The sequence below is a fragment of the Anabrus simplex genome, chromosome 5 (genome assembly GCF_040414725.1).
Source record: "Anabrus simplex isolate iqAnaSimp1 chromosome 5, ASM4041472v1, whole genome shotgun sequence".
Classification (NCBI taxonomy): Eukaryota; Metazoa; Arthropoda; class Insecta; order Orthoptera; family Tettigoniidae; genus Anabrus; species Anabrus simplex.
The window spans coordinates 448901441-448929315 of NC_090269.1; the positions used below are offsets into that span (position 1 = coordinate 448901441).

The 27875-nt window shown below is 43.7% G+C and overlaps 1 protein-coding gene across 1 annotated transcript in view; it reads right to left on the reverse strand.

Annotated features, from left to right (window-relative positions):
* LOC137501038 (zinc finger protein 260-like) overlaps positions 1 to 27484 on the reverse strand; it is a 114751-nt gene extending 87267 nt beyond the window's left edge. Inside the window, exon 1 of the mRNA XM_068227898.1 lies at positions 27347 to 27484. Coding sequence (XP_068083999.1) covers positions 27347 to 27484 — 138 coding nt within the window. The remainder of the gene's footprint in view (positions 1 to 27346) is intronic.
* Positions 27485 to 27875: the final 391 nt, after the last annotated feature.

Consider the following 27875-nt stretch of genomic DNA (forward strand, 5'->3'; position numbering starts at 1 on the left):
AGCGCGTTGACACGGAGCAGGTCCAACCACAGATGGAGCTGAGGAGCATGGCATAGCATGCAGAGCGCGGTGACACGGAGCAGGTCCAACCACAGATGGAGCTGAGGAGCATGACATAGCATGCAGAGCGTGGTGACACGGAGCAGGTCCAACCACAGATGGAGCTGAGGAGCATGGCATAGCATGCAGAGCGCGGTGACACGGAGCAGGTCCAACCACAGATGGAGCTGAGGAGCATGACATAGCATGCAGAGCGCGGTGACACGGAGCAGGTCCAACCACAGATGGAACTGAGGAGCATGGCATAGCATGCAGAGCGTGGTGACACGGAGCAGGTCCAACCACAGATGGAGCTGAGGAGCATGACATAGCATGCAGAGCGCGGTGACACGGAGCAGGTCCAACCACAGATGGAGCTGAGGAGCATGGCATAGCATGCAGAGCGTGGTGACACGGAGCAGGTCCAACCACAGATGGAGCTGAGGAGCATGGCATAGCATGCAGAGCGCGGTGACACGGAGCAGGTCCAACCACAGATGGAGCTGAGGAGCATGACATAGCATGCAGAGCGTGGTGACACGGAGCAGGTCCAGTGACAGATGGAGCTGAGGAGCATGACATAGCATGCAGAGCGGGGTGACACGGAGCAGGTCCAACCACAGATGGAGCTGAGGAGCATGACATAGCATGCAGAGCGCGGTGACACGGAGCAGGTCCAGTGACAGATGGAGCTGAGGAGCACGGCATAGCATGCAGAGCGCGGTGACACGGAGCAGGTCCAGTGACAGATGCAGCTGAGGAGCACGGCATAGCATGCAGAGCGCGGTGACACGGAGCAGGTCCAGTGACAGATGGAGCTGAGGAGCATGACATAGCATGCAGAGCGTGGTGACACGGAGCAGGTCCAGTGACAGATGGAGCTGAGGAGCATGACATAGCATGCAGAGCGCGGTGACACGGAGCCGGTCCAACCACAGATGGAGCTGAGGAGCATGACGTAGCATGCAGAGCGTGGTGACACGGAGCAGGTCCAGTGACAGCTGGAGCTGAGGAGCATGGCATAGCATGCAGAGCGTGGTGACACGGAGCAGGTCCAACCACAGATGGAGCTGAGGAGCATGACGTAGCATGCAGAGCGCGGTGACACGGAGCCTGTCCAACCACAGATGGAGCTGAGGAGCATGGCATAGCATGCAGAGCGCGGTGACACGGAGCAGGTCCAACCACAGATGGAGCTGAGGAGCATGACATAGCATGCAGAGCGTGGTGACACGGAGCAGGTCCAGTGACAGATGGAGCTGAGGAGCATGGCATAGCATGCAGAGCACGGTGACACGGAGACGGTCCAACCACAGATGGAGCTGAGGAGCATGGCATAGCATGCAGAGCACGGTGACACGGAGCAGGTCCAACCACAGATGGAGCTGAGGAGCATGACATAGCATGCAGAGCGGGGTGACACGGAGCAGGTCCAACCACAGATGGAGCTGAGGAGCATGGCATAGCATGCAGAGCGCGGTGACACGGAGCAGGTCCAACCACAGATGGAGCTGAGGAGCATGGCATAGCATGCAGAGCGCGGTGTCACGGAGCAGGTCCAACCACAGATGGAGCTGAGGAGCATGACATAGCATGCAGAGCGGGGTGACACGGAGCCGGTCCAACCACAGACTGAGCTGAGGAGCATGACATAGCATGCAGAGCGCGGTGACACGGAGCAGGTCCAACCACAGACTGAGCTGAGGAGCATGACATAGCATGCAGAGCACGGTGACACGGAGCAGGTCCAACCACAGATGGAGCTGAGGAGCATGACATAGCATGCAGAGCGTGGTGACACCGAGCAGGTCCAGTGACAGATGGAGCTGAGGAGCATGACATAGCATGCAGAGCGCGGTGACACGGAGCCGGTCCAACCACAGATGGAGCTGAGGAGCATGGCATAGCATGCAGAGCGCGGTGACACGGAGCAGGTCCAGTGACAGATGGAGCTGAGGAGCATGACGTAGCATGCAGAGCGCGGTGACACGGAGCAGGTCCAGTGACAGATGGAGTTGAGGAGCATGGCATAGCATGCAGAGCGCGGTGACACGGAGCAGGTCCAGTGACAGATGGAGCTGAGGAGCATGACATAGCATGCAGAGCGCGGTGACACGGAGCAGGTCCAGCCACAGATGGAGCTGAGGAGCATGACATAGCATGCAGAGCGCGGTGACACGGAGCAGGTCCAACCACAGATGGAGCTGAGGAGCATGACATTGCATGCAGAGCGCGGTGACACGGAGCAGGTCCAACCACAGATGGAGCTGAGGAGCATGGCATAGCATGCAGAGCGCGGTGACACGGAGCAGGTCCAGTGACAGATGGAGCTGAGGAGCATGACATAGCATGCAGAGCGTGGTGACACGGAGCAGGTCCAGTGACAGATGGAGCTGAGGAGCATGACATAGCATGCAGAGCGCGGTGACACGGAGCAGGTCCAACCACAGATGGAGCTGAGGAGCATGACATAGCATGCAGAGCGCGGTGACACGGAGCAGGTCCAACCACAGATGGAGCTGAGGAGCATGACATAGCATGCAGAGCGCGGTGACACGGAGCAGGTCCAGTGACAGATGGAGCTGAGGAGCATGACATAGCATGCAGAGCGGGGTGACACGGAGCAGGTCCAACCACAGATGGAGCTGAGGAGCATGACATAGCATGCAGAGCGCGGTGACACGGAGCAGGTCCAACCACAGATGGAGCTGAGGAGCATGACATAGCATGCAGAGCGCGGTGACACGGAGCCGGTCCAGTGACAGATGGAGCTGAGGAGCATGGCATAGCATGCAGGGCGCGGTGACACGGAGCAGGTCCAACCACAGATGGAGCTGAGGAGCATGGCATAGCATGCAGAGCGCGGTGACACGGAGCAGGTCCAACCACAGATGGAGCTGAGGAGCATGGCATAGCATGCAGAGCGTGGTGACACGGAGCAGGTCCAACCACAGATGGAGCTGAGGAGCATGACATAGCATGCAGAGCGCGGTGACACGGAGCAGGTCCAACCACAGATGGAGCTGTGGAGCATGGCATAGCATGCAGAGCGCGGTGACACGGAGCAGGTCCAACCACAGATGGAGCTGAGGAGCATGGCATAGCATGCAGAGCGCGGTGACACGGAGCAGGTCCAACCACAGATGGAGCTGAGGAGCATGACATAGCATGCAGAGCGCGGTGACACGGAGCAGGTCCAACCACAGATCGAGCTGAGGAGCATGACATAGCATGCAGAGCGCGGTGACACGGAGCCGGTCCAGTGACAGATGGAGCTGAGGAGCATGACGTAGCATGCAGAGCGCGGTGACACGGAGCAGGTCCAACCACAGATGGAGCTGAGGAGCATGACATAGCATGCAGAGCGCGGTGACACGGAGCAGGTCCAGTGACAGATGGAGTTGAGGAGCATGACATAGCATGCAGAGCACGGTGACACCGAGCCGGTCCAGTGACAGATGGAGCTGAGGAGCATGACATAGCATGCAGAGCGCGGTGACACGGAGCCGGTCCAACCACATATGGAACTGAGGAGCATGACATAGCATGCAGAGCGCGGTGACACGGAGCCGGTCCAACCACAGATGGAGCTGAGGAGCATGGCATAGCATGCAGAGCGCGGTGACACGGAGCCGGTCCAGTGACAGATGGAGTTGAGGAGCATGGCATAGCATGCAGAGCGCGGTGACACGGAGCAGGTCCAACCACAGATGGAGCTGAGGAGCATGGCATAGCATGCAGAGCGCGGTGACACGGAGCAGGTCCAACCACAGATGGAGCTGAGGAGCATGACGTAGCATGCAGAGCGCGGTGACACGGAGCAGGTCCAGTGACAGATGGAGCTGAGGAGCATGGCATAGAAGGCAGAGCGCGGTGACACGGAGCAGGTCCAACCACAGATGGAGCTGAGGAGCATGACGTAGCATGCAGAGCACGGTGACACGGAGCCGGTCCAGTGACAGATGGAGCTGAGGAGCATGGCATAGCATGCAGAGCGCGGTGACACGGAGCAGGTCCAACCACAGATGGAGCTGAGGAGCATGACATAGCATGCAGAGCGTGGTGACACGGAGCAGGTCCAACCACAGATGGAGCTGAGGAGCATGACATAGCATGCAGAGCGCGGTGACACGGAGCCGGTCCAACCACAGATGGAGCTGAGGAGCATGACATAGCATGCAGAGCGCGGTGACACGGAGCAGGTCCAACCACAGATGGAGCTGAGGAGCATGACATAGCATGCAGAGCGCGGTGACACGGAGCCGGTCCAGTGACAGATGGAGCTGAGGAGCATGACGTAGCATGCAGAGCGCGGTGACACGGAGCCGGTCCAGTGACAGATGGAGCTGAGGAGCATGGCATAGCGTGCAGAGCGCGGTGACACGGAGCAGGTCCAACCACAGATGGAGCTGAGGAGCATGGCATAGCATGCAGAGCGCGGTGACACGGAGCAGGTCCAGTTACAGATGGAGCTGAGGAGCATGACATAGCATGGAGAGCGCGGTGACACGGAGCAGGTCCAGTGACAGATGGAGCTGAGGAACATGGCATAGCATGCAGAGCGTGGTGACACGGAGCCGGTCCAGTGACAGATGGAGCTGAGGAGCATGACATAGCATGCAGAGCGCGGTGACACGGAGCAGGTCCAACCACAGATGGAGCTGAGGAGCATGACATAGCATGCAGAGCGGGGTGACACGGAGCAGGTCCAACCACAGATGGAGCTGAGGAGCATGGCATAGCATGCAGAGCGCGGTGACACGGAGCAAGTCCAGCCACAGATGGAGCTGAGGAGCATGACATAGCATGCAGAGCGCGGTGACACGGAGCAGGTCCAACCACAGATGGAGCTGAGGAGCATGACATAGCATGCAGAGCGCGGTGACACGGAGCAGGTCCAACCACAGATGGAGCTGAGGAGCATGACATAGCATGCAGAGCGCGGTGACACGGAGCCGGTCCAGTGACAGATGGAGCTGAGGAGCATGGCTCCGCGGTGACACGGAGCAGGTCCAGTGACAGATGGAGCTGAGGAGCATGGCATAGCATGCAGAGCGCGGTGACACGGAGCAGGTCCAGTGACAGATGGAGCTGAGGAGCATGACATAGCATGCAGAGCGCGGTGACACGGAGCAGGTCCAGTGACAGATGGAGCTGAGGAGCATGACATAGCATGCAGAGCGCGGTGACACGGAGCCGGTCCAGTGACAGATGGAGCTGAGGAGCATGGCTCCGCGGTGACACGCTGCCTGTCCAGTGACAACCGGTACAAACACAAATGGAGAGGGCTTACGTAGTCAGCTGATGCACGATTTGCTCTGTTCTTCGATTATGTCACGATCACGCCTGTCTTATCTGATTCGATAATGCACACTATTGGTAGGGTGAAAAATCGAAAAGATTTTTTTACTTCACTTAATAATTACATACGTAATAATGTTATTTGTTTCACATCCCAATAAGTACATTTACGGTTTTGGAGACGCCGAGGTGCCGGAATTTTGTTCTACAAGAGTTCTTTATCTTGCCAGCAAATCTACTAATAATACCGTAATGTCATTTGCTTTACGTCCCACTAACTACAACTATTACGATTTTCGGAGACACCGAGATGCCGAAATTTAGTCCCGCATGAGTTCCTTTACGTACCTCTAAATCTACCGATACGAAGCTGACGTATTTGAGCACCTTCAAATACCACCGGACTGAGCCAGGATCGAACCTCCCAAGTTGGGGTCAGAAAGCCAGCGCTGTACCGGCCAAGCTACTCCGCCCGGCACCATTTTACTTCAAGAAGTAAATTACAAGTAGACTTTCTGGAAAAAATAACGATTGCAAGTATTTTTAAAAAATGTAATCGTTACAAGTAATCCGATTACTTTTACCCAGTTACTTCCCAACTTCGAAAATGATAACATTTTGTGTGCAATTCTTCCCTAAGTTTCTGACATGTGAATGACCTATAATGTTGTTTAGAAATCGCCGATGATCATTTTGAAATATCTGACGTTTTAAAAAGTATTAAGTGCTGTGAATTAAATGATTAGTTATAGTTATAGTATTAAAAGTGACGTTTAACTATATTAAGAAAAACAGCCATTAATAATAATCACAATAATACATTATTATTATTATTATTATTATTATTATTATTATTATTATTATTATTATTATTATTATTTGTAGAAATATTTTAATGCTGAAGTAGATTACTGTGGATTCGACATTCGAATGGGTAAACAATGCCACGTGCTTTTTGGACAGCCACGACAACAACGCATCGCTAACCTCACTGCTGCCATCTTGACGGGGCTAAACCTCAGTGCTTCCAACTTAACCTTTCTAGCGCGAGATTTGAATCAGTAAACAAAGCCACGTGATTTTTGACAGCTGTCATCCGCCATCTTGCATCGCTAACCTCAGTGCTGCCCTCTTTACGGCACTGCTGGTAATTTAAAAACATTCCGTCAGCTGTCATCCGCCATTTTGCATCGCAAACCTCAGTGCTGCTCTCTTTAGCTACTTACATTTGAAATGTGGTGGCGGATAATTTGAAAAATGCTTTTCTACAAGCTGCCATCTTTAATCCACAGATCATCGTGCTGCTATATTTACGGTTACTATCTTACGCACGTAGTAGCGGGTAATTTGAAAAATTTCTATTTGACAAGCTGCCATCTTTAATCATTAGAGCACCGTGCTGCCCTCTTAAGCTACAAACCTTTGAAATGTGGTGACAGACAATTTGAAAATTATATTTGACAAGCTGCCATCTTTAATCAACAGAGCATCGTGCTGCCCTCTTTAGCTACATACATTTGAAATGTGGTGGCGTACAATTTAAAAAATTCGTTTTGACAAGCTGCCATCTTTAATCAACAGAGCACCATGCTGCCATCTTTATCGTAGTAGTGGGTAATTTCTACGTAACTGCTGTAATCCGCCATCTTGTATCGCTAAACCTAGTGCTGCCCTCTTTAGCTACTTACCTTTGAAATGTAGTAGTGGGCAATTCCGTCAGCTGACATCCGCCATCTTGCATCGCTAACCTTAGTGCTGCACTCTTTAGGTACATACCTTTGAAACGTGGTGGAAGATAATTTGAAAAATGCTTTTTGACAGCAGCCATCTTTAATCAACAGAGCACCGTGCTGCTCTTTTGAGCTACATACCTTTGAAATGTGGTGGCGGATAATTTGAAAAGTGCTTTTCGACAAGCTGCCATCTTTAATCAACAGAGCACCGTGCTGCTAACTTTAGCTACTACTATCTTACACCGCTTACCTCGGTGTCGCTATCTTTAACTACTTACTTTGAAATGTGGCGGCGGCAATTTTCACGTGACTTTTAACAAGCTGTTATCTTTAATTAACAGAGCAAACAAAGCCACGTGCTTTTCTGACAGCTGTCATCCGCCATCTTGCATCGCTTTACTCGATGCTGCTATCTTTAGCCAGTTACCTTTAAAATGTGGTGGCGGATAATTTAAAATATTCTACATGCTTTTTTGACAACAACCATCTTTATTCAACAGAGTACCGTGCTGCTATCTTTACGGCTACTATATCGCTAATTAGCCCTTAGAGGCTACTACACAAGATGGCGCTGGCTGTTATAGCCTCCTCCTCTACCTCCTCTGTTAAGGCATAGCTTTATCGAACAAGTTTAAGCATGCATCGGGATAGCTAGAGTAAGCACGTGCTGCAGTGATGACGTCATTGTGCATGTTTAGACTTGATCGTTTTCTTAAGTGTAAGTAGGTGTAAGAAATGCAATATGTATTCATCATGAAAGCAAGAGTGTGCATGTGCTGCACCGATGACGTTATTATAGGTGTGCATGTTTAAACCTGTTCGTTGACTAAAAGCTTCAGTCTTTGAGATGCAGTGATAGAGGGTGGAGCGCAAACATGACGAAGACATTAATAGTTGATGTACAAGGCTTTAAAGTAAGCGGCAACAAATTTGTGTTCAAAGAGGTGGCTGTGTTAGATTTCAGTGTGTTGTGGGCACCAAAACTCGTTAGTTTAGTACTTAGGCCACCTTTCCCTTACTGTTTGCAAACAGATAAAGATAAAAAGCAGACTCAATGGATCGAAAACTATTTAGGTTTGAAGTGGGAAGAAAAAGGAATACCTTATCGTTTCCTACCTTTAATGATGAATGCACATTTGTCAAGAGCAGATCTTGTTCTTTTAAAGGGTTGTGAAAAGAAAGAATGGTTGCGTGATTAACTTCCATCATCGTGTGAAATTATCGACATTCATGAATTGGGGTGTCCGTCATTTAAAACTCTTCCGAAGGAGCATAGTAGAGAAACAAGTAAACAGTCTTTACAACATGTATGCATGCTCTTTGATTGGTTGTGTTGCAGTGCATGCCGGGAAGTGATCAATATATGTAAACTGCAGTGTCGAAATAACCTTACTGTAAAATAAATATTTGTAGAGTAAAGACATCATGTCATTTCTAACAGATAATATGTGTAACGCAGTTGAATAGGCAATCATAAAGTTTTATGCATGCAAAAAGAAACTAAACACTTTTACTGAAGAAGAGTTAAATGCATTACCGAAGGCATTTTTGGTTAATGTAGCTGCGAATGCTGTAAAGATTTGGGATAAGGTGCCTCCTGAGTGTACTCAAGATCCTGTTTCTTCAGAGCTTCAAACGGGTAGTTTACATCATGAACACGTGAGTTTAGGTAGAAGACCTTCTGTGAGACAGTGCCGTACATGTCAACTAATTAAACTGTATCACGGACCTAAAACTAACGAGTTGCCTTCGCTTATCATTACTTATCATGGCTGCGAAGAGAGTAAACAAGGAAAAGGTGAGGAAACGTGCTGGGAAAAAGATGAGGAATCATGTTGGGCATGGACTCATCAATAAAGTGAATGATCTTCTTTTCTTCGAGCTTCATCTTCCCTGCGGCCCTAGAACACGTTCGCCTGACACGTAGTTACATGCCTGCAAAGAGTATGTCGAGAAAACAATCCTAAACTAAGACATGTAGCTGATAAAATCTTCGTAAAGTTATGCTGTGTGTGATATTACCTAGAGCTTCAGCTGCTCAGAAGATAGTAGCACTTGTGGTTGTTGGTGCAATAAAACGAAAACTGAGTGACAAAGAAAGTAAAATAAACAAAGGATAAAAATGTATATATATTCTAAAATAAATATGTATTTTCAAAACTTATTACAGGTGTTGTTTAATCCTACAGCATGTCCTAGTGACTTAGAAGAAAGGAGAGGTAGAGGATTAAAAAACACACATAAGATTTAAAGTACATCCTCTTTATTAATCCATGAATTAAAGCTGGTTTTAAAGCCAAGCCATTTAACATGCAGTCTATTCCATGACGTCGAATAACACGTTCAACTAAATAGTGATCAGGATATTTTGTTTTCTGCAGTTCTTCGATATAAAATCCTCCTTCAATAGGTTGTCCTCTGAGATCGCGAAGTAAATACGTAACTGGATTAGTAAGCTTAACACTTCTGATTTGAAAAATTTCAGTGCTCCAGTTAGGTGTGTTTCCTTTTGCAAAGATAGACTTGTGTTTGCTGATGCGAAAAAATCATCTTATTTAAAGCGATGGCGACGTGCTTAATTACAAGATGAATGGCATTTATACGAGGTGTATTCCTTGTAACAAGACGTGGCTTTTTTCCGATAGTGCGATGAGGTGTATCGTTGTAGGTAGATAAAAGTCTAGGTAGCAGATCAATCCAACGATGTGAACCTTGTGCTGTAAATTCTCGCCACATCATTGTTTTGAGTGTACGATTAAAGCGTTCTACAACACTTGCCTTGAGATTGCTGAACGTAGAGTAGTGTTGAATGCCAAGTAACTCGGGGAAAGAAGAAAAATCCTTGCTGTAAAACTCTTTATCTTGATCACTTTGAAGAAGCCTTGGGCAGCGTTTCGATTCTTCAACAATATGTTTAAATTCTTTTTTAACTTGAGCTGCTGTTTTAGAACGCACGGGTTGTGCAAAAGCAAACTTCGAGTACACATCGATAACAGTAAGTAGATACTTATACCCCTTATTACTAGAGGCATATGGAATCATTTCTACTAAGTCTGCTTGCCAGAGATCATCTTTTTCTCGTGTGATAACGCGTCTGCGGCAGTAGGTGCGTCGTGCTGGTTTATGTAACTCAAGTGCAATGTTTACCTTTACAGGCGAGATCTTCTCTCTACGAGCCATTACAAAATACCGGCATAACGTAATTCTCTTTCTGATTCGTGACCTGTGTGACCAGCCTCTTGCGATGCTCTTAAAATTTGTAATCGTTCAACGAGTAAGTTTGGGTCATTCCAGTATCTTACATCGACATACGGCAACAAAGGCTTGTGGATAACATCAAGACTACGTGCAGTAGATAAACAGCTTAGAAATAAACTCACGATACTTGTAAATCTTATTTGCATTTACAGCTTCTGTTCTCTTGTAATTACGTCGTGTTGCGTCAGTAGCAAAAGTATTGCTTTATATTTTTTAAAATCATCTTGTAAAATTCTATCCTTGTCAGGTATTCGTGAGAAAAGCAGTTCTAAGAGTCCTTTCGTAGGTTTATAGGTAACACCTTTTACAATATGTTTGTTGTTATTAATCTTAACATTTGAATTTCCTATCCAAAAACTGTCATCTTCGTAGCGAATACCGTAGGTAGTGTCAGTTTGTCCTGTAAAACGTTTTTCTATATAAGGTGCAAAGAGAGATCCATAGGTATCTTGAATAAAAGTTCTAAACTGACTGCGATACCCTGGTGTTATCATAACCTCAGACAAAGATGGTAGATCTTGCGTCGATGTAGTAGGTGCTTCAGCTATAACATCTGTAGTTAAAAACGCACACGCTTAGACGGTAATGTATCATTAAATTCTTATTCTTGATCTACATCTTGCTTCTTCTCTTCCTCATCTAGTTCAATCTTTTCTTCTTCTTCATGCTTCTCTTCATTATATGATGTTTGAATAGATGCAAAACTTGAAGTAGACTGCGCTAATGAAGTAGAATTAAAAATTTCTTTGAGTGGTGTAGTTAGTTGTGTTTTTAAAAATAAATCTGTGTCTGCTTGAATACGTTTAAGCACTTTAAATTTCCGTCGAATATTGTTTCGAGCTTGGATAATATGTTTTGTAATCTCCTTGCTAGATGTTAACATGATGATGGTTTTTAATCAAATAGTCACTATATTTTTGTGTTAATGCATATAAAATGATCGAAACCCATGCGATATCGTCCATGCCGAACATCACTTTCTTTATCAATAACTAAAAATCTGTAACGGTGTAATGACCAACATTTACCACACATACGTTTAAAGTCATCGAATGTCATATCAATGTTAATATGATCGTTGTACACATGTCGCGTGTTGCGCTCTTCTTGCCGAAAAAGCAAAATAACATTTGCGTTGTCGCGTATCAACTGCTTAAGCACACGAGAATAGATTTGACACAAATAGTTGCAATCAACATATTTATGCCGACCCATACTAAAGAATGCACGCATAACGTTTTGTTGTTCTGTTGCGACATCATCAAAGATCATAAGATAATTAGGAAGCACATCGTCTGGTGATGGTACTTGCTCATGCGAATTAAATATCTTATCCCATCTTTAACTAGATCGTGCATTACGGTTTGTAGAATAGTATATAGCGGTTGATAGAGTGACTTTGCAAAAACGTAAATATTCTTGAAGCGTACACCATTTACAGAAGTAATTAGTGTAAGTAAAAGATTTATTTTCCCGCATCACGATGGGCCTGATATAATACATCGAACAGTAAAAGGAAACAACGTTCCATGACGTTTTCTTATAGTTGTACTAGAAATAGGTAAGAGATGTGGTACAATGTCGGTAACAGGTGGTGTGTCTTGCTGCTTTATAATCTTCGTGATAACTGAATCATAAAGTAGGCAATAGTAATATATATATTAAACGAAACAAGAGGTAATGGTTAGTTTATGATTTGCTCTTGACTAGTAAAGTCGTGTCCAGCATGGTAAAACAACGATATCCAAACGACATGAAGAGGAATAAAGCAAAAACTGTTGGATGGAAAGATATTATAAAGGCTGCGCAAAAATCTATTCGAGGGGAATACAATCCTCGTGTAGCTATTACTAAGGCATTACGCGCAGCAAGAGCGAGAATTTCTCCAAAGTGCAGAGCAATATTTAGTAAACGTGCACGAATTATTCCTGTACCAAAACGAGGAGGATTCCTTCCTGCGCTGTTTGCTGGCTTAGCAGATTTAGAGTCATTGCTAGGTGGTGCTAGTGCTGTAGCGAGAACTGTCAAAGCTGTAGAAGAAGCGAAACAACAGTTGAAAGAGAGTGAACGTCATAACAAGACGATGGAGGCAATTGCATTACGAGGCAAATGTGTGGACATGAAGCATACTAGAAAGGGCTTGGTAGAAACATTTCTCCAAAAAACGTCTACTGAATGCACTGCCACATCGAGCTCTAACGCATGATGAAGTTTTTACGTTTGCTAAACAACTAGGAATTCATAATTTTCGAGGTGTGTATATGCGCGATCAACTACTAGCACGCCCACGTGAACGTGAAAGTGCCGTAATTAACTTAGACGACAGTCGTGGACCTGGAACTCATAACGTTGCTTATGTAAAACGTAAATCTAAAGTATGGTATTTTGATAGCTATGGAGACTTACCTTCTCCCTTTGAGCTCATACGTTATTTCGGAAGCAATGCAGACATTGTTTACAATAAAAACCGTGTGCAAAACTTTAATACACGCATTTGCGGATTATTATGCCTTATATTATTATATCAAACCCAGACAGTAGAGAAAGAGCATTAGTGTCTACGTGACGACTAACAGTGAAAGAACGTTTGCTGTACGTGGAGAAGGACCTGAAACAACCGTATATTTTAATCTGCCGATCGAACTTGGCTATCAGTCACATAGTCTTGGACTAGTATCGTTTGAAAGCTAAAATAAAATCTATAATGTGCGTGATAGTGTAAACAAATTCTATTACGATGTGTATGTGCTAACACTACCCTCAGGTAGTTATTCAGTATACGATATTCAGGACTATATTGAAAGTACGTTAATCGAGCAGTTTGGAGAAGATAGTTTAGTAATCATAATTACAAGTTCTCTTTTACTGTAAGCAACATTACACATAAATGTGTTATTGAATCATCATTTCAGATCGACTTCAAATCACAACCTGATTCGATTGGACCATTGCTTGGATTTTCATCAAGGGAGCTCCTACCGAACGCACGTTACGAGTATGATCAACCTATAACACTCTTCGATGATTATCATGTGAACATTACTTGTAATATTATTACAGACTTGAGTAGTATAATACAGGGATTCGGGCGCCGCCTCCGCCTCAGGGCTCCCAGGGTCCCCTCCGCCTCCGCCTCACGGGAGGTCCTCCCAGAGGCCCCCTCCGCCTCACGGGGGGCCCTCCCAGAGGCCTCCTCCGCCTCCGCCTCCCGAGGGGCCTTCCCAGAGGACGTGGAATTTCCCGCCACCACAAAGAGCGCAGCACGGTGCTCTCTGGATTAAAGATGGCGGTTGACAGCTGTCAGAAAAGCACATGGGTTTGTTTCCAAACAACAGCGTGTAGAATTTACCACCACGACATTTCAAAGGTAAGTAGCTAAAGAGGGCAGCACCGTGCTCGCTGGATTTAAGATGGTGGATGATAGCTGACAAAAAAGCGCATAGGTTTGTTTCCAAACAAGAGCATAAAGAATTTTTCATATTGCCGCCACTACATTTCAAAGGTATCTAGCTAAAAAGTGCAGCACTGAGGTTTGCGATGCAAGATGGCGGATGATAGCTGTGACGTACCACATTTCAAAGGTAAGTAGCTAAAGAGGGCAGCACGGTGCTCTCTGGATTAAAGATGGCGGATGACAGCTGTCAAAAAAGCACGTGGCTTTGTTTCCAAACAAGAGCATAAAGAATTTCTCAAATTGCCGCCACTACATTTCAAAGGTATCTAGCTAAAGAGTGCAGCACTGAGGTTTGCGATGCTGGATGGCGGATGACAGCTGTGAGGTACCACATTTCAAAGGTAAGTAGCTAAAGAGGGCACCACTGTGCTCCATGGATTAAAGATGGTGGATGACAGCTGTCAAAAAAGCACGTGGATTTGTTTATCTCACGCTAGTGAGGTGAAGTTTGTAGCACTAAGGTTTAGGCCCGCCAAGATGGCAGCACTGCCGATGACAGGTGACGAATTTACAGCTACTGTGATAAAGAGGGCAGCACGGTGCTCTGTAGTTTAAAGATGGCGGATGACAGCTGTCAAAAAAGCACGTGGATTTGTTTATCTCGCGCTAGTGAGGTTAAGTTGGTACCACTAAGGTTTAGGTCCGTCAAGATGGCAGCACTGAGGTTAGCGATGCGTTGTTGTCTGTCAAAAAGCACGTGGCTGTCAAAAAACACGTGGCGTTGTTTACCTCGCGCTAGTTATGTTAAGTTGGCCCTACTGAGGTTTAGGCCCGTCAAGATGGCAGCAGTGAGGTTAGCAATGCGTTGTTGTCGATGACAGGTGTCAAAAAGCACGTGGCTTTGTTTACAAATTCAAATTTCCCACGGGAGGCGGAGGAGGCCTCTGGGAAGGCCCCTCGGGAGGCGGAGGCGGAGGCGGAGGAGGCCTCTGGGAGGGCCCCCGTGAGGCAGAGGCGGAGGGGGCCTCTGGGAGGGCCTCCCGTGAGGCGGAGGCGGAGGGGCCCCTGGGAGCCCTGAGGCGGACGCGGCGCCCGAATCCCTGTATTATACTACTGACTTGAATAGTAATCTACAACCTTCGCACGTCCTGCACGACTCTATTGTTACAGAGGAACGTGGATATACTATTTGTGAGAAACCAGCAGTAGTTCTTTATCATCCTGTGTCTGTAAAACACATTTGCAACATTACTCTTAGACTTGTAAATAAACATGATCAGCTTATTCATTTAGATGGGCACGCGTACGTAGCTGACAAACTACATCTCAAACCAGTATGAAAAAATCTATAAAACACGGTGTACATTCCGACGACATGTGTGGTGAGACTCATCGAGTTAACAGATACCCATAAGCAGATACTCCAAGATTTAGGATATACGCTACTACAACAGAATGGAAGAAATGCTAGACACTGCCAATACAGTAGAAACTCGTGAAGGTGTAGTACGAAGTGAGCTACATTCTTATCAATCTTTTACGTTTGGATTAAGTAACAATGATGAAATTCATTTTATTATTAATCAGCAAGATGTATAACAACTTACCACACGAAAGCTACCTCTATATTGAAGGACGACTAGAAAAGTCGGATGGAAGTGGACCAAGCACATCACAACTAAACAACCATTCTCTAGCTTTTCTCTTTTCTGAAGCGCGATATGAAGTAAATAATATTGAAATAGATCGAACGAAGAATGTTGGTATTACAAGTGCAATGAAGCTGTACTCATGTTCCTGTGATGAAGAAAGTAATCTTTTGTGGATGGCTGGATGGTGTCCAAAAGCTGCTGACAACTAGTTGATTAATGAGGATGGAACTTTTACGGGTATGTTATCACTGAAACGTATTTTTGGATTCGCAGAAGGCTTTACACGTATAATAATCAACGCAAAACAAGAGCTTATACTAATCCTTGATCGAAGTAATTAAAATTTCTCACTTAAAGTAGCAGAAACACCAGTGGAATCGAAAATTACACTTCATCGTATACTGTGGAGGATTCCACGTGTAACCTTATCTGATCGTGAAAAACTTCGATTGCTCAAGATTGAAGAAAATGATACACCATGACCTATACGTTTTCGAAGTTGGGAACTGCATGAATATCCTGTGTTACCACCTACAAACAAGCATAGCTGGGCTGTTAAAACATCACGTTCTACTGAGGCCTTGTATATTATTTTTGGATTTCAAACTAATCGTAAATTCAATCACGAAAATGATAGCTCACTGTTTGTTCACTGTAAATTAACACACGTTAGGCTATATCTCAACGGAATTACGTATCCCTACGAAAACATAGACATTAACTTTGAGAAAAATAAGTTTCGGATGCTCTATGACATGTTTTGTAAATTTCAATCATCGTATTATCAGAAAGAAGATCGTCCGCTATTTACACCTCAAGAATTTAAAAATAAAGCACCGATTGTAGTTATAGACTGCTATTATCACGAAGAATCTATAAAAGAATCTCCATTTGTTATTCGTTTAGAATTTGAAACATCTGAAAACATTCCTGCTAACACAGCAGCCTATTGTCTTATTATTCATATAAGTGATGTTACTTACCATCCGCTAACGAATATTGTTACGAGACTATAAATAACGATAGCTCTTTATCATTTACATTAGTGTGTGCTTTGACATCGTACGCTATGGAACAAAACTCTAAATGTGCGTGCTGTTTGCATGCTCATACGCAACATCTTATTTATCTTTCACGAGTGAGTGAGGCTATTAAGATGTTCTATAAACATAGAACGTCGATGCCAAAACATCTTATTCAATACTTACGACCAGGATTTTTATCTACGTACGCTGCCTCTTACGTACATAATTTTTGGGGCATCCTTCCTCTACACAGTAAGTTGTCGATCGAAGTAGCTTTATGCAGAACTTGTCAACGACATTACAAACATCGAGGAGAAAATTGTGATGATGATTGGGATGGACCAAATCCGAGGATTGAACACTGTACACAGTGTATGAATCGAGGCCAACGTGTGAGACAGGACATGGTCCGGGAAAGTCACGTGACAAGGCCAGTCCCAGGCATGGCAGAGCGAAGCCGGTTATTGCATGTGTTCTTGGGGTGTTATTGCTAGTTTGATGTGGATTAAGGAAGGAAATAACGGAGATTTTGTGTTTACTTGAATATGTTGGTGTTGCGCAGCAGTTCCGTTGTGTGCGGAAGTGTAGGTAAGTATTTATTTACAGAAATGTGTAATAACCTCAACGTTCTTCACTTCATTCAGCAATGTTGGGATGCAATACACAATACAACTCCAGTGCTGAGGATTTAGAGGTATGAAAATGCCTCGCCGCTCTACTGTCTTCGGCTGTCGGTCTAATTATGACACTGAAACTGAAAAAACATAGACTTTTTCCTTACCGACGGATGAAAGCCGCCGTAAGCTATGGCTTCGTTACATTCCGACAAATTTTTCTAAACTGAAAAACCCAATAGTATGCATAAAACATTTTGATGAGTCGTGCGTAATTCGAGTGGACAGGGTTACAGTTAAGGGAGAACTGAGAGAGTTTCCAAGAATAATTCCGAAACTGACTGAAAATACTGTGCCAACTATTTTTCCAAATACACCTTCATATTGTTCGAAGTCCACTCCCAAAGTAAGACGTCTTGCTGATGTAGAAGAGGATAATCTTCGAACAGCTATTCAGGATAGTTTCGAATCCAATAAAATTTACCTGGCAGAGGACTCGTTGAAGTGTCTGAACGATATAAGTTTATTTCTAGAAACCAAGCAAGTTTATTCCAGTAAGTGGACTGTAATTAAGCATGAGGGGAAATTATTTATTTGTCACCTGGAAGTTGATAGGGGAATGCCATGTGTTACTTCCTTTATCACTGCACTGGAAGATTTGACATGCAATGTAAATATAAAAACCGGTAATGACTTCAGTGTAAATGCTTCCTTAAAAAACATTAAGATATTGAACTCTATTAACGCTCTAGAAAATATTATTAAGATATTGAACTCTATTAACGCTCTAGAAAATATTATGTCACAGGTGGAAAAGGGAGAAATGGTGCCTAATATTAGGGATAAGATTGACTGCGCTATTCAATTTTACAAACTATTTCCAATTATGATGACAACGAACAGATAAAATTTATAGTAGAACAACTTAATGTGTCGCAGACCTCAACAAACAACAGACAGTATGGTAACAGAACTATGATGTAGCATCTTGTTTATATATTTATTCAGTCTCCGCATACAATGCTCTTCGAAAATGTGATTTAATGTTTTTACCACATCCTCGTACCTTACAGAAACTCACTTGTAATTATCAGCTAGTGAACTCTTCACTACAAAGCAGTGCCTACTTGGAAAACAGGGTTAAGCTTTTAAAAGAACATGAGCTCTTAGTTTCTCTGTTGATGGACGAGATATATATACAGCCACAGTTGTCATTTAAGGGTGGTGAGATATATGGAAGTAGCAATTTTGATGCACAAGCATGTGCAAAAACTGCTCAAGTGTTCATGGTATCATCTCTTTTGTCTAAGTATGTTGATGTGGTGGCAAATATGACAAGTGAACAGCTGAAATCATTAACTTCTAATGTTTTGTGCATGGTGGAGAGAGTTGGTTTCAAAGTTGTTAGTCTCATAGCAGACAACAACAGTGTGAATAGGAAACTTTGAACTTTTCACTCCTAACAAAATTCTTCAACCCAGTATTGAGCATCCCTTGGATTCCTCCAGGAAACTGCTTTTTATGTTTGACACTGTACACATTTTGAAATGTATTAGGAACAACTGAGAAACAAATCGTAATGTTAACAAGACTATGCATTTTCCTCATGTGAATAATCATTCAGTAATATTGTCAGCACACTACAGACATTTGGAACTGGTATTTGAGAAAGGAAAAGACTCTTTAGTTAAATATGGGCTCACGCTTTCAACTAAAGTTTTGTACCCAACATCTATTCGGAAGCAAACCGTGAAATTAGCATTACAATTTTTTAATGATAATAACATAGTAGCCTTGAAGCATGCCACGAAAGACCTACCTGGAGTTTCTGAAGAGATAAACCAAACTGTCATCTTTCTACAAATTATTGTGAACTGGTGGAAGATCGTTAATGTTAAAAGTGCATTTGAGGGGAAGAGATTCAATGATCCCTTTAGGGAAACAATTTGAAAAGTAACAGATGAGCAGGTTCAGTTCTTAAGTGGCATGTGTCAGTGGCTGAAAATTTGGAGGGCCACAGTTCGATCGAGTGATGCTTTAACATCACAGACCTTTCAGTCCTTGATTGTAACAACTGAATCTTTTCTTCAGATCATTCCATATTTGTTCGACTAATATAGGGTGGATTATATCTTGTTGGGTAAATTTCAAAGTGATAGCCTAGAAGGTCGTTTTGGATCCTACAGACAGCTAAGTGTTGCCAATTACTACATTAGTTACATTCAGGTTCTAGGAAATGAAAGGAAACTAAGCTTCAAAAATGATATACTGTTTGCAGCTCAGAATGGTAATATAAGCTTAAAAACCTTGATCCCTGTTAAAGAGAAGCAAGGTTGTAATATTGATTTATAACTATTTTCTGAAATTCTGGATGTACCATTCGAAATGGATGTTATTCCTTATAATACTTTGCCTATACTGACCTATATACGAGGGTATGCAGCTAGAAAGATTTTACAAAAGTCTAAATGTGATATATGTAGTGTATGGCTTCAGTTATGTAAGGAAGTTGAGGTAGATCCATCATATGATTTTGTTCAGGAACTGGATAGGGGGAAACTCGCTTTGCCATCTGAGGTAGTTGTATTTACAGTTGGATTGGTGTGGCATACAATTTCTCTACTTGTAAAAGATTTCATTCAGCATTTTATGTCATCTGGGAAACAACTCTTTGTTGCTCAAAAATTAAGTTTGTCAAAATTAGAGAAATCAGACATACATAATGCTGAATGTAAGTGTTCTCTTAACAACACACTGTTAAACAAACTTGAAAGTGCCTCTCTCTGTACAAACAAAATTCTACTCAATAATTTTGAGAAAAAGTCAAATGATGAACCATGTTGTTCCAAGGTGACTTCGAGGAAGATAGAAAAACTTAATAATCAAGTATGATGTTGAAACCAGATATGGAGTGAAATTTAAGATTTGTAAATAGCCTACTATAGGCCTACCTCTGATCCTGCGTTCAATAAGATATTCCTTACAAGAATGCTATTATAAATGTAGGCCTAATTGTACATTAACCACCTTCATTAGCAATATTTGATTTCTATGACTGTGTATTTTTACTGCAGTATGATTTTTAGCTTTTGTCATCCAAGGCTAGTAAGAGACACTATGTTTCATTTCATTTCTAATTGAATAGGGTGGTTCCATGATAACTTTCAGGAAATGAGCATAATTTAAGTATTAAATATGTTGCTGAAGCCAGGTATGGAGTTGAACAAATGTAAGACTTGTAAATGGCTCACAATAGGCCTACCTTTCACCTGGATTCAGTAAGATATTCCTTATATGAATGTTATTTTTAGTTTTTGTTCAACCAAGTATAGTAAGAGACACTATGTTTCATTTGATCTGTAGTGCAGTAGTGTTCTTTTAGTAGGTTAAAATGCGCTGAAATTTTACTTACCTCGCTACGATAGTCTCTCGCGTGAGATCGGGAATACATTCACTACAGTAAGACCGGCCGAGTCACGTGACATTCAGTGTATCACGTGCGCGCCGCGGCCTGTCTTTCTCGTCGGCCTCGGTATGAATGAACTTTCTCTAGTACCTCATGAAGATGATGATGATGATTCAGAAAAGGAATAACAACAAGGTAAGAACTGTATATCTTCTCTGTAAAGCATAAAATACTTAGTATAATATATTTTTAAAAGTTTTATTTAATTTAAATGTTGCAGGAGGCATTTCAGAAGCATACTGAAAAACGTTGTTAAGAAGCATACTATCCTTGTCAGCAGCAAAACGAACACAGTTGTAGTGCATTGTAAATAAATATTTGATCGCTTTCAAAATGTTGTACTAATTGCATTCCTCACACCTACTTACTATTAATAAAACGATCAAGTCTAAACATGCACAATGACGTAATCACTGCAGCACGTGCTTACTCTAGCTATCCCGATGCATGTTTATACTTGTTCGATAAAGCTATGCCTTAACAGAGGAGGTAGAGGAGGAGACTATAACAGCCACCGCCATCTTGTGTAGTAGCCTCTAAGTGCTAATTAGCGATGTAGTAGCCGTAAAGATAGCAGCACGGTACTCTGTTGAATAAAGATGGCTGCTGTCAAAAAAGCATGTAGAATATTTTAAATTATCCGCCACCACATTTCAAAGGTAAGTAGCTAAAGATAGCGGCACCGAGGTAAGCGATGTAAGATAGTAGTAGCTAAAGATAGCAGCACGGTGCTCTGTTGATTAAAGATGGCTGCTGTCAAATAGAATTTTCCAAATTATCCGCCACCACATTTCGAAGGTAAGTAGCTAAAGATGGCAGCACTGAGGTGTGCAATGCAAGATAGAGGATGACAGCTGACACAATTTTTTAAATTACCATCAGGACCGTAAAGAGGGCAACACTAAGGTTAGAGATGCAAGATGGCGGATCACAGCTGTCACATGGTATTATCCGCCACCACATTTCAAAGGTATAGTAGCGCGATGCTCTGTTGATTAAAGAAAGCTGCTGTCGAAAAGAGTATTTTAAATTATCCACCACCGCATTTCAAAGGTATGTACCTAAAGAGTGCAGCACTAAGGTTAGCGATGCAGGATGGCGGATGACAGCTGACGGAATTGCCCACTACTATATTTCAAAGGTAAGTAGCTAAAGAGGACAGCACTAAGGTTAGCGATGCAAGATGGCGGATGACAGCTGTTACGTAGAAATTACCCACTACTGCGATAAAGATAGCAGCACGGTGCTCTGTTGATTAAAGATGGCAGCTTGTCAAAAATAATTTTTCAAATTGTCCGCCACCACATTTCAAAGGTATGTAGCTAAAGAGGGCAGCACGATGCTCTGTTGATTAAAGATGGCAGCTTATCAAATAGAATTTTTCAAATTGTCTGCCACCACATTTCAAAGGTATGTAGCTAAAGAGGACAGCACGGTGCTCTAATGATTAAAAATGGCAGCTTGTCAAATAGAATTTTTTCAAATTACCTGCTACTACGTGCGTAAGGTAGTAACCGTAAAAATAGCAGCACGTTGCTCTCTTGATTAAAGATGGCAGCTTGTCAAATATAATTTTTCAAATTGTCCGGTACCACATTTCAAAGGTATATACCTAAAGAGGGCAGCACGGTGCTCTGTTGATTAAAGATGGCTGCTGTCAAAAAGCATTTTTCAAATTATCCGCCACCACATTTCAAAGGTAAGTAGCTAAAGAGTGCAGCACTGAGGTTTGCGATGCAAGATGGCGGATGACAGCTGACGGAATTTTTTTTAAAATTACCAGCAGTGCCGTAAAGAGGGCAGCAGTAAGGGTAGCGATTCAAGATGGCGGATGTTGTTGTCGATGACAGCTGTCAAAAAGCATGTAGCTGTCAAAAAATCACGTGGCTTTGTTTACGCATTCAAATCTCGCGCTAGTGAGGTCTAGTTGGCAGCACTGAGGTTTAGGCCCGTCAAGATGGCAGCAGTGATGTTAGCCAGGCGTTGTTGTCAATGACAGCTGTCGAAAAGCACGTGGCTTTGTTTACCCATTCAAATCTCGCGCTAGTGAAGTTAAGTTGGCAGCACTGAGGTTTAGGCCTGTCAAGATGGCAGCAGTGAGGTTAGTGATGCGTTGTTGTCGATGACAGCTGTCAAAAAGCACGTACTTTGTTTACCAATTCAAATTTCCCGCGGGAGGAGGAGCGGGCCCCTGGGAATGCCCCCCGGGTGGCGGCGGAGGAGCGGGCCCCTGGGAGCCCTGCAGCGGCGGCGGCGGCGGCCGCCGAACTATCCATTATATCTACTTCCCTTCACCAGTGGGGCTTCAAGGACTCTCCAGCGTGTGATTGTGGTACATTGGTCCAGACCATGCATCATATAATGGACGAATGCTCTCTGCGTGCTTATGGTGGAGACCGGAAAGACTTTGCTAATGTCTCAGTGTCCCTAGTGCAGTGGATAAATAATTTAGATATCCCTGCTTAGTACCATGTATTCTTTACAGGTTTTTCTTTTGTATACATTTATATATACTTGTGCATTATGTAAACTCCGTACGCTTAATAATAATAAAAATAATAATAATAATTAGCAGGAAACTTTTGTCGCGGACAGAAAATGTTAATGAGATACACACATTCAAGTTAATGGAAACCTTAATTTCATGTTCGTGAAAAAACATGCACGATTCTCATGTCACTTTGAGGTTTCTTTCGGTTATTTATGTCAAAATGAAATAAAAATGAGAAGTTTAAGGGGTAATTTTCTGATAACAATGGCACTGTCACAAAGGAACCCCAGTGTTCTAAAATACGAAAATTGCCTTTTTTTAAATTAATCTGGAGTGAGAAAGCGATGTTCCACTATACGGAAGCAAGAATGTCCATCTAATTGAGAACTAGTTGAATATGGCCCAACTAATCTACGTTCAACCTGTACGATATAGAGGGTGTTGCTGTGAACCAAGCTCTAAGTAAATTTCATTGAGCTCCTGAATTTCAAAAGAGGTGAGGTAATAAAAATAGCTGAAGAAAGGGGAGATGAATAGACGTGCCACCTGAAAGATTTACGACAGCTTCAGGTTTCGACACTGTAGATGAGATTCCTAGCTGCAGTGACAACAACGGGAACTGTCGCTCAAAGAACATCAGACACCCGAACAGTGGACTCAAGTGAAAATGACAATGATGACATCTGCACTGAATCAAAAGACAGCTCAGTGCATGAAGAAGAACCTCATTCTGACCCTCAAGAACTTCCTATTCGTGAAAATCGTACCTTCGAATCCGATGACAAGTCAGTTGGACCACGCGTAATAGTAATATTCGATGGCAAGTACTTATCCAGGAATTGTAAAGTGAGGTGCAGTTGTCAGTGCACCGTGATGTGACCGGATATAGAAACCACTCACTGACCGGGTCAGGGATGGAATGAATATAGCCCCATCTTGCGGCGAGAATAGGAAACGTGCCGGCTGCCGAGGCCTGTTGCACTCCTCTGGGGCAATGATTAATGAATCACAGATGAAATGACATGCGAGTGGAGAGTGAAGTGGCCGAATATGAAGGGTGAAATGTAGGACGAGGATGACGAAATATGGTGTGATATTAATTCATTCATACCAAAGGGGAAAACTTGAAATCTATGACATTCCAGAACTCACAAAACACAGCACAAAGTAAACAGTTTGTCAACTATTCTCCCTTCAATTATGCAAATATTTCAAGGGTTTATATCTGAGGGATTGAAACACATACAGTGTGTTGAATTAGCATGATTGTCTTTTTATATTTACCCAAATTCTTAAGTAGGCTCTTAATACCGGTAAATTTGGGACATGGAAATGCAATGGTAAAAGCATGGTGTCACAAGGTAAAATATTAAATAAAAAACACGTCTAAAAATGATTGCAAAACATTAAGGATATTTTTTAATTTTTAAAATTGGCTTTACGTCGCACCGACACAGAGTATGGGATAGGGAAGGGTTAGGAGTGGGAATGAAGCGGCCGTGGTACAGTCCCAGCATTAGTCTGTTGTGAAAATAGGGAAACTACGGAAAACAATCTTCAGGACTGCCGACAGTGGAGTTCGAACCCACTATCTCCCGAATACAGGTTACTGGCCGCACTATCTAGCTCGGTAAATTAAGGATACGATAAATGTAGGAATACCATAATACATAATGATATTATTCTGAAGAAATCATTAAAACTATCCCAAAGTTTACGGTCTTGAATTTCCACTGCCAAGGCTGATATCAGGTGCAGAGAAATAAAAAAAAACTCACCGAGTTAAGCGACATCTTACGAGAGCTGATAGTGGTCGCCACGCGTCTCCACGTATATTAGCTCCGCTTGAGATTTAATTGGTAATAAAGTCCCGCATGCTAAATGACGACTGGATGTCCTATCAGAACCTTGCACGTCATATTCCGATTTGGGAGAGGAGATTTACACGACGCAGAAACTAACTGTGTAGCAAAAACCTGTGAATAAAGACCAAAACTCCTGCATTTTTTTGACAAGAAATATTACATTTATTCCAAAATAAGGTTGAAAATTAGTTCAACTTTTGGTGTGATTCGATCAATAGTAAAAATATCTACAGATTTATAAACACTCTACACTTGCCGTGAGCTGAAAAAAGAAAAAAACATTGTATGTAGACATTTTTTCTAAATTTACTATGTTGTGGCCTTGTTAATGAGTTTTAGAGTGCGGCTCACTTAATAACAATAATGGCGGCATGTGGCTCGCTGAAGAAGTCAAACACACCCAGCCATCGGAGTTAACAAATGTAGGTTAAAATCCCCGGAATCGAACGCGCGACCCTCTGGAGCCGGACAGTTGTACAGCGTCTTTGTCTGTGAAAGGTACTGTGGCGACCAAGTTAGTAAGTTGTCGATGTTCTGCGAGACTTGACTTCCTGTGAGAGCTACGAGTGGAATATCCCACTAAAACTGCCTACGACACGCGTGTGATGTACCTTTTAATCTTCCTGTACGTGTGTAAATCCACAGCCTGTTTCCAGTCATTCGACCGGGTCAGGTATGGAATGAATGAAGCCCCCATCTGGTGGCGAGGATAGGAAATATGCCGGCTGCCGAAGAATGTCGCACTCCTCTGGGGCAATGATAAATGACTGACAGGCGAAATGTTAATGGAGAGTGTTGCTGGAATGAAAGATGACAGGGAAAACTGGAGTACCACGAGAAAAACTCGTCTTGTCTCCGCTTGGTCTGGATTTGAACCGTGGTATCCAGCGGTGAGAGGCCGGCGCGCTGCCGCCTGAGCCACGGAGGCTCAGTAGCTTCATACTTGTATATTTCAGTAAAGTTGTTGTACTCTTGTTGTGGTTTAAATTTTGTTCACATTAAAAATCACATTCTCAAGAAGACTATAAGTCGTCCCGTGTGACCGGCGATGTTATTTTCGAGCTTCTAGGCAGCGTGTAAATAACAGAGTAAGCACCTGACTGATGGTTACCACGGTGAAAATAATATATAATAATAATAATAATAATAATAATAATAATAATAGTAATAATAATAATAATAATAATATAATATATATATATATATTATATATATTATTATTATTATTATTATTATTATTATTATATTATTATATACCGTGGGACGCAGTGCTGGGGCCGATTGGTGGACAGAGAAAAGATCGGAGCATAATTTAAAACACAAAAATTTTAAATTTTACTTCTTTCCCTGACTTGAAACTTTGACAAATAAGAACAATTTAGGAGCTCGTCGGTTCAAATGACAGGCACACAATGAGCTCCACTGCTCCAATACACTAGGAGACTGCTCTCCAAAACTTTTTATAATCCAGCCTCTCCAAGGCAAAATTTTACATTAGATCATTACTTACCCGCTCGACAGTCCGATTAAAGTGGCAATAAGTGTATATAACGTTCTACCTTCATTTAAAATGACAACGTCAACACACGACACGTTTTACTTTCCTTTAGAAAGAACAAGGTCATCAGACATGTAATGTGGTACCTTACTCTAATAACAGCAAAGTCATCAGACAGGTAATGTTCTACCTTCCTCTAAAAAGCGAGAAATACCGAATGCATCTCACAATGGATACAGACCAAGTTTTCGTAAACCTCTTTGCTGAAAGATTTCTTGGTGTGTTTTGTACTTGAGCTTTTCAACTGTATAATCATATCTTCTATGCCTATGGCCTGGCGCATCATTTTTATAAGTCATTATTTATTAAAGAACAGCTCAACTTTAGCATCTGGAACAGCCGTACGGACGAAAGGTCTCGACTCCGCTGCTTGCTGTAGGAGTGACAGAGACAGCGCGAGCGCGGACAGGCCGAGTGACGTACTCACCCTCCCCTATGGAACAGTCTGGATATATTTTCGTAACTTTTAAATGGCTTAAGTTACAGAAAATCGAGCTACACCAGCGTGAAGCCCGCATTTTGAATGGTAATAGCCTAAACTTGAAGTTAATATATTCTGTAACTTGGAAGATATTAAGGTAGAAAGTTCGCCGTACGAGAGCCAGCCCACAGCTGGTCAACGACATCCCAGATCCTCGTCGATAATACTCCACGTATTTTTGATCGGCCGTGTGGCTACTCATCTCTACTAAAACCTACCGCCGACACGAATCAGCACATAGGCCGACACCTCGCTGGATGTCAGCCTCCCTACTACGCTTACCCATGACGACCACCACCACCTTTACGACCCCTACTCCCACCTTCTCCTCTCTCTCCATCACAACTGTTACATACTCCCATCCATCGCCAATTCTATCAATCTCCCTTCCCCCGCCACTTCCTGTTTATTCACCTCGACTATTACGCATTCCTCCCCGCTACTTCATCCGCCCGTCTACGCCGTCTACATCAGTCCTGCCCACCACTACGTCATCACCGTCGTCCAGCGTACCAGCAGCAGCCGTCAGACCGCATTCATCACCATCAGCAACATAAGCCACACCTGCAGTCTTCAGTTGCATCATTCGCGGCGTAAACCCACTCATGGTGGCAACCGACGTTCAAGATCAACTTCGCCTTCAAGAAATACCCGTCCGGAGGGCGTTCCGCATGTACAACTCCACCGGTCAGACGAACTTAATCCGTCTTCAGCTCCCCGCCGCAGCAGCCGTCGACCATCTGATCTCCAACGGAGCATTCTTCTACGGCCGTCATCACCCCGTCGAACCCTCTCGCTCACCTCCCCGCCCTAGATATCACCACTCAACACCTCGTCGCCAAACACGACCTGATCATCCTTTCTCCCAGAATTCTATCTATGTCCGTCCACCTCCTTCTTCTGCTAAAATATCCATCCCACCCCTACTACCGACCCTTGAGCATCTCCGACACCTCATAACTGTCCTCTATCACTTCACCACCTTACTCTTCCACGGA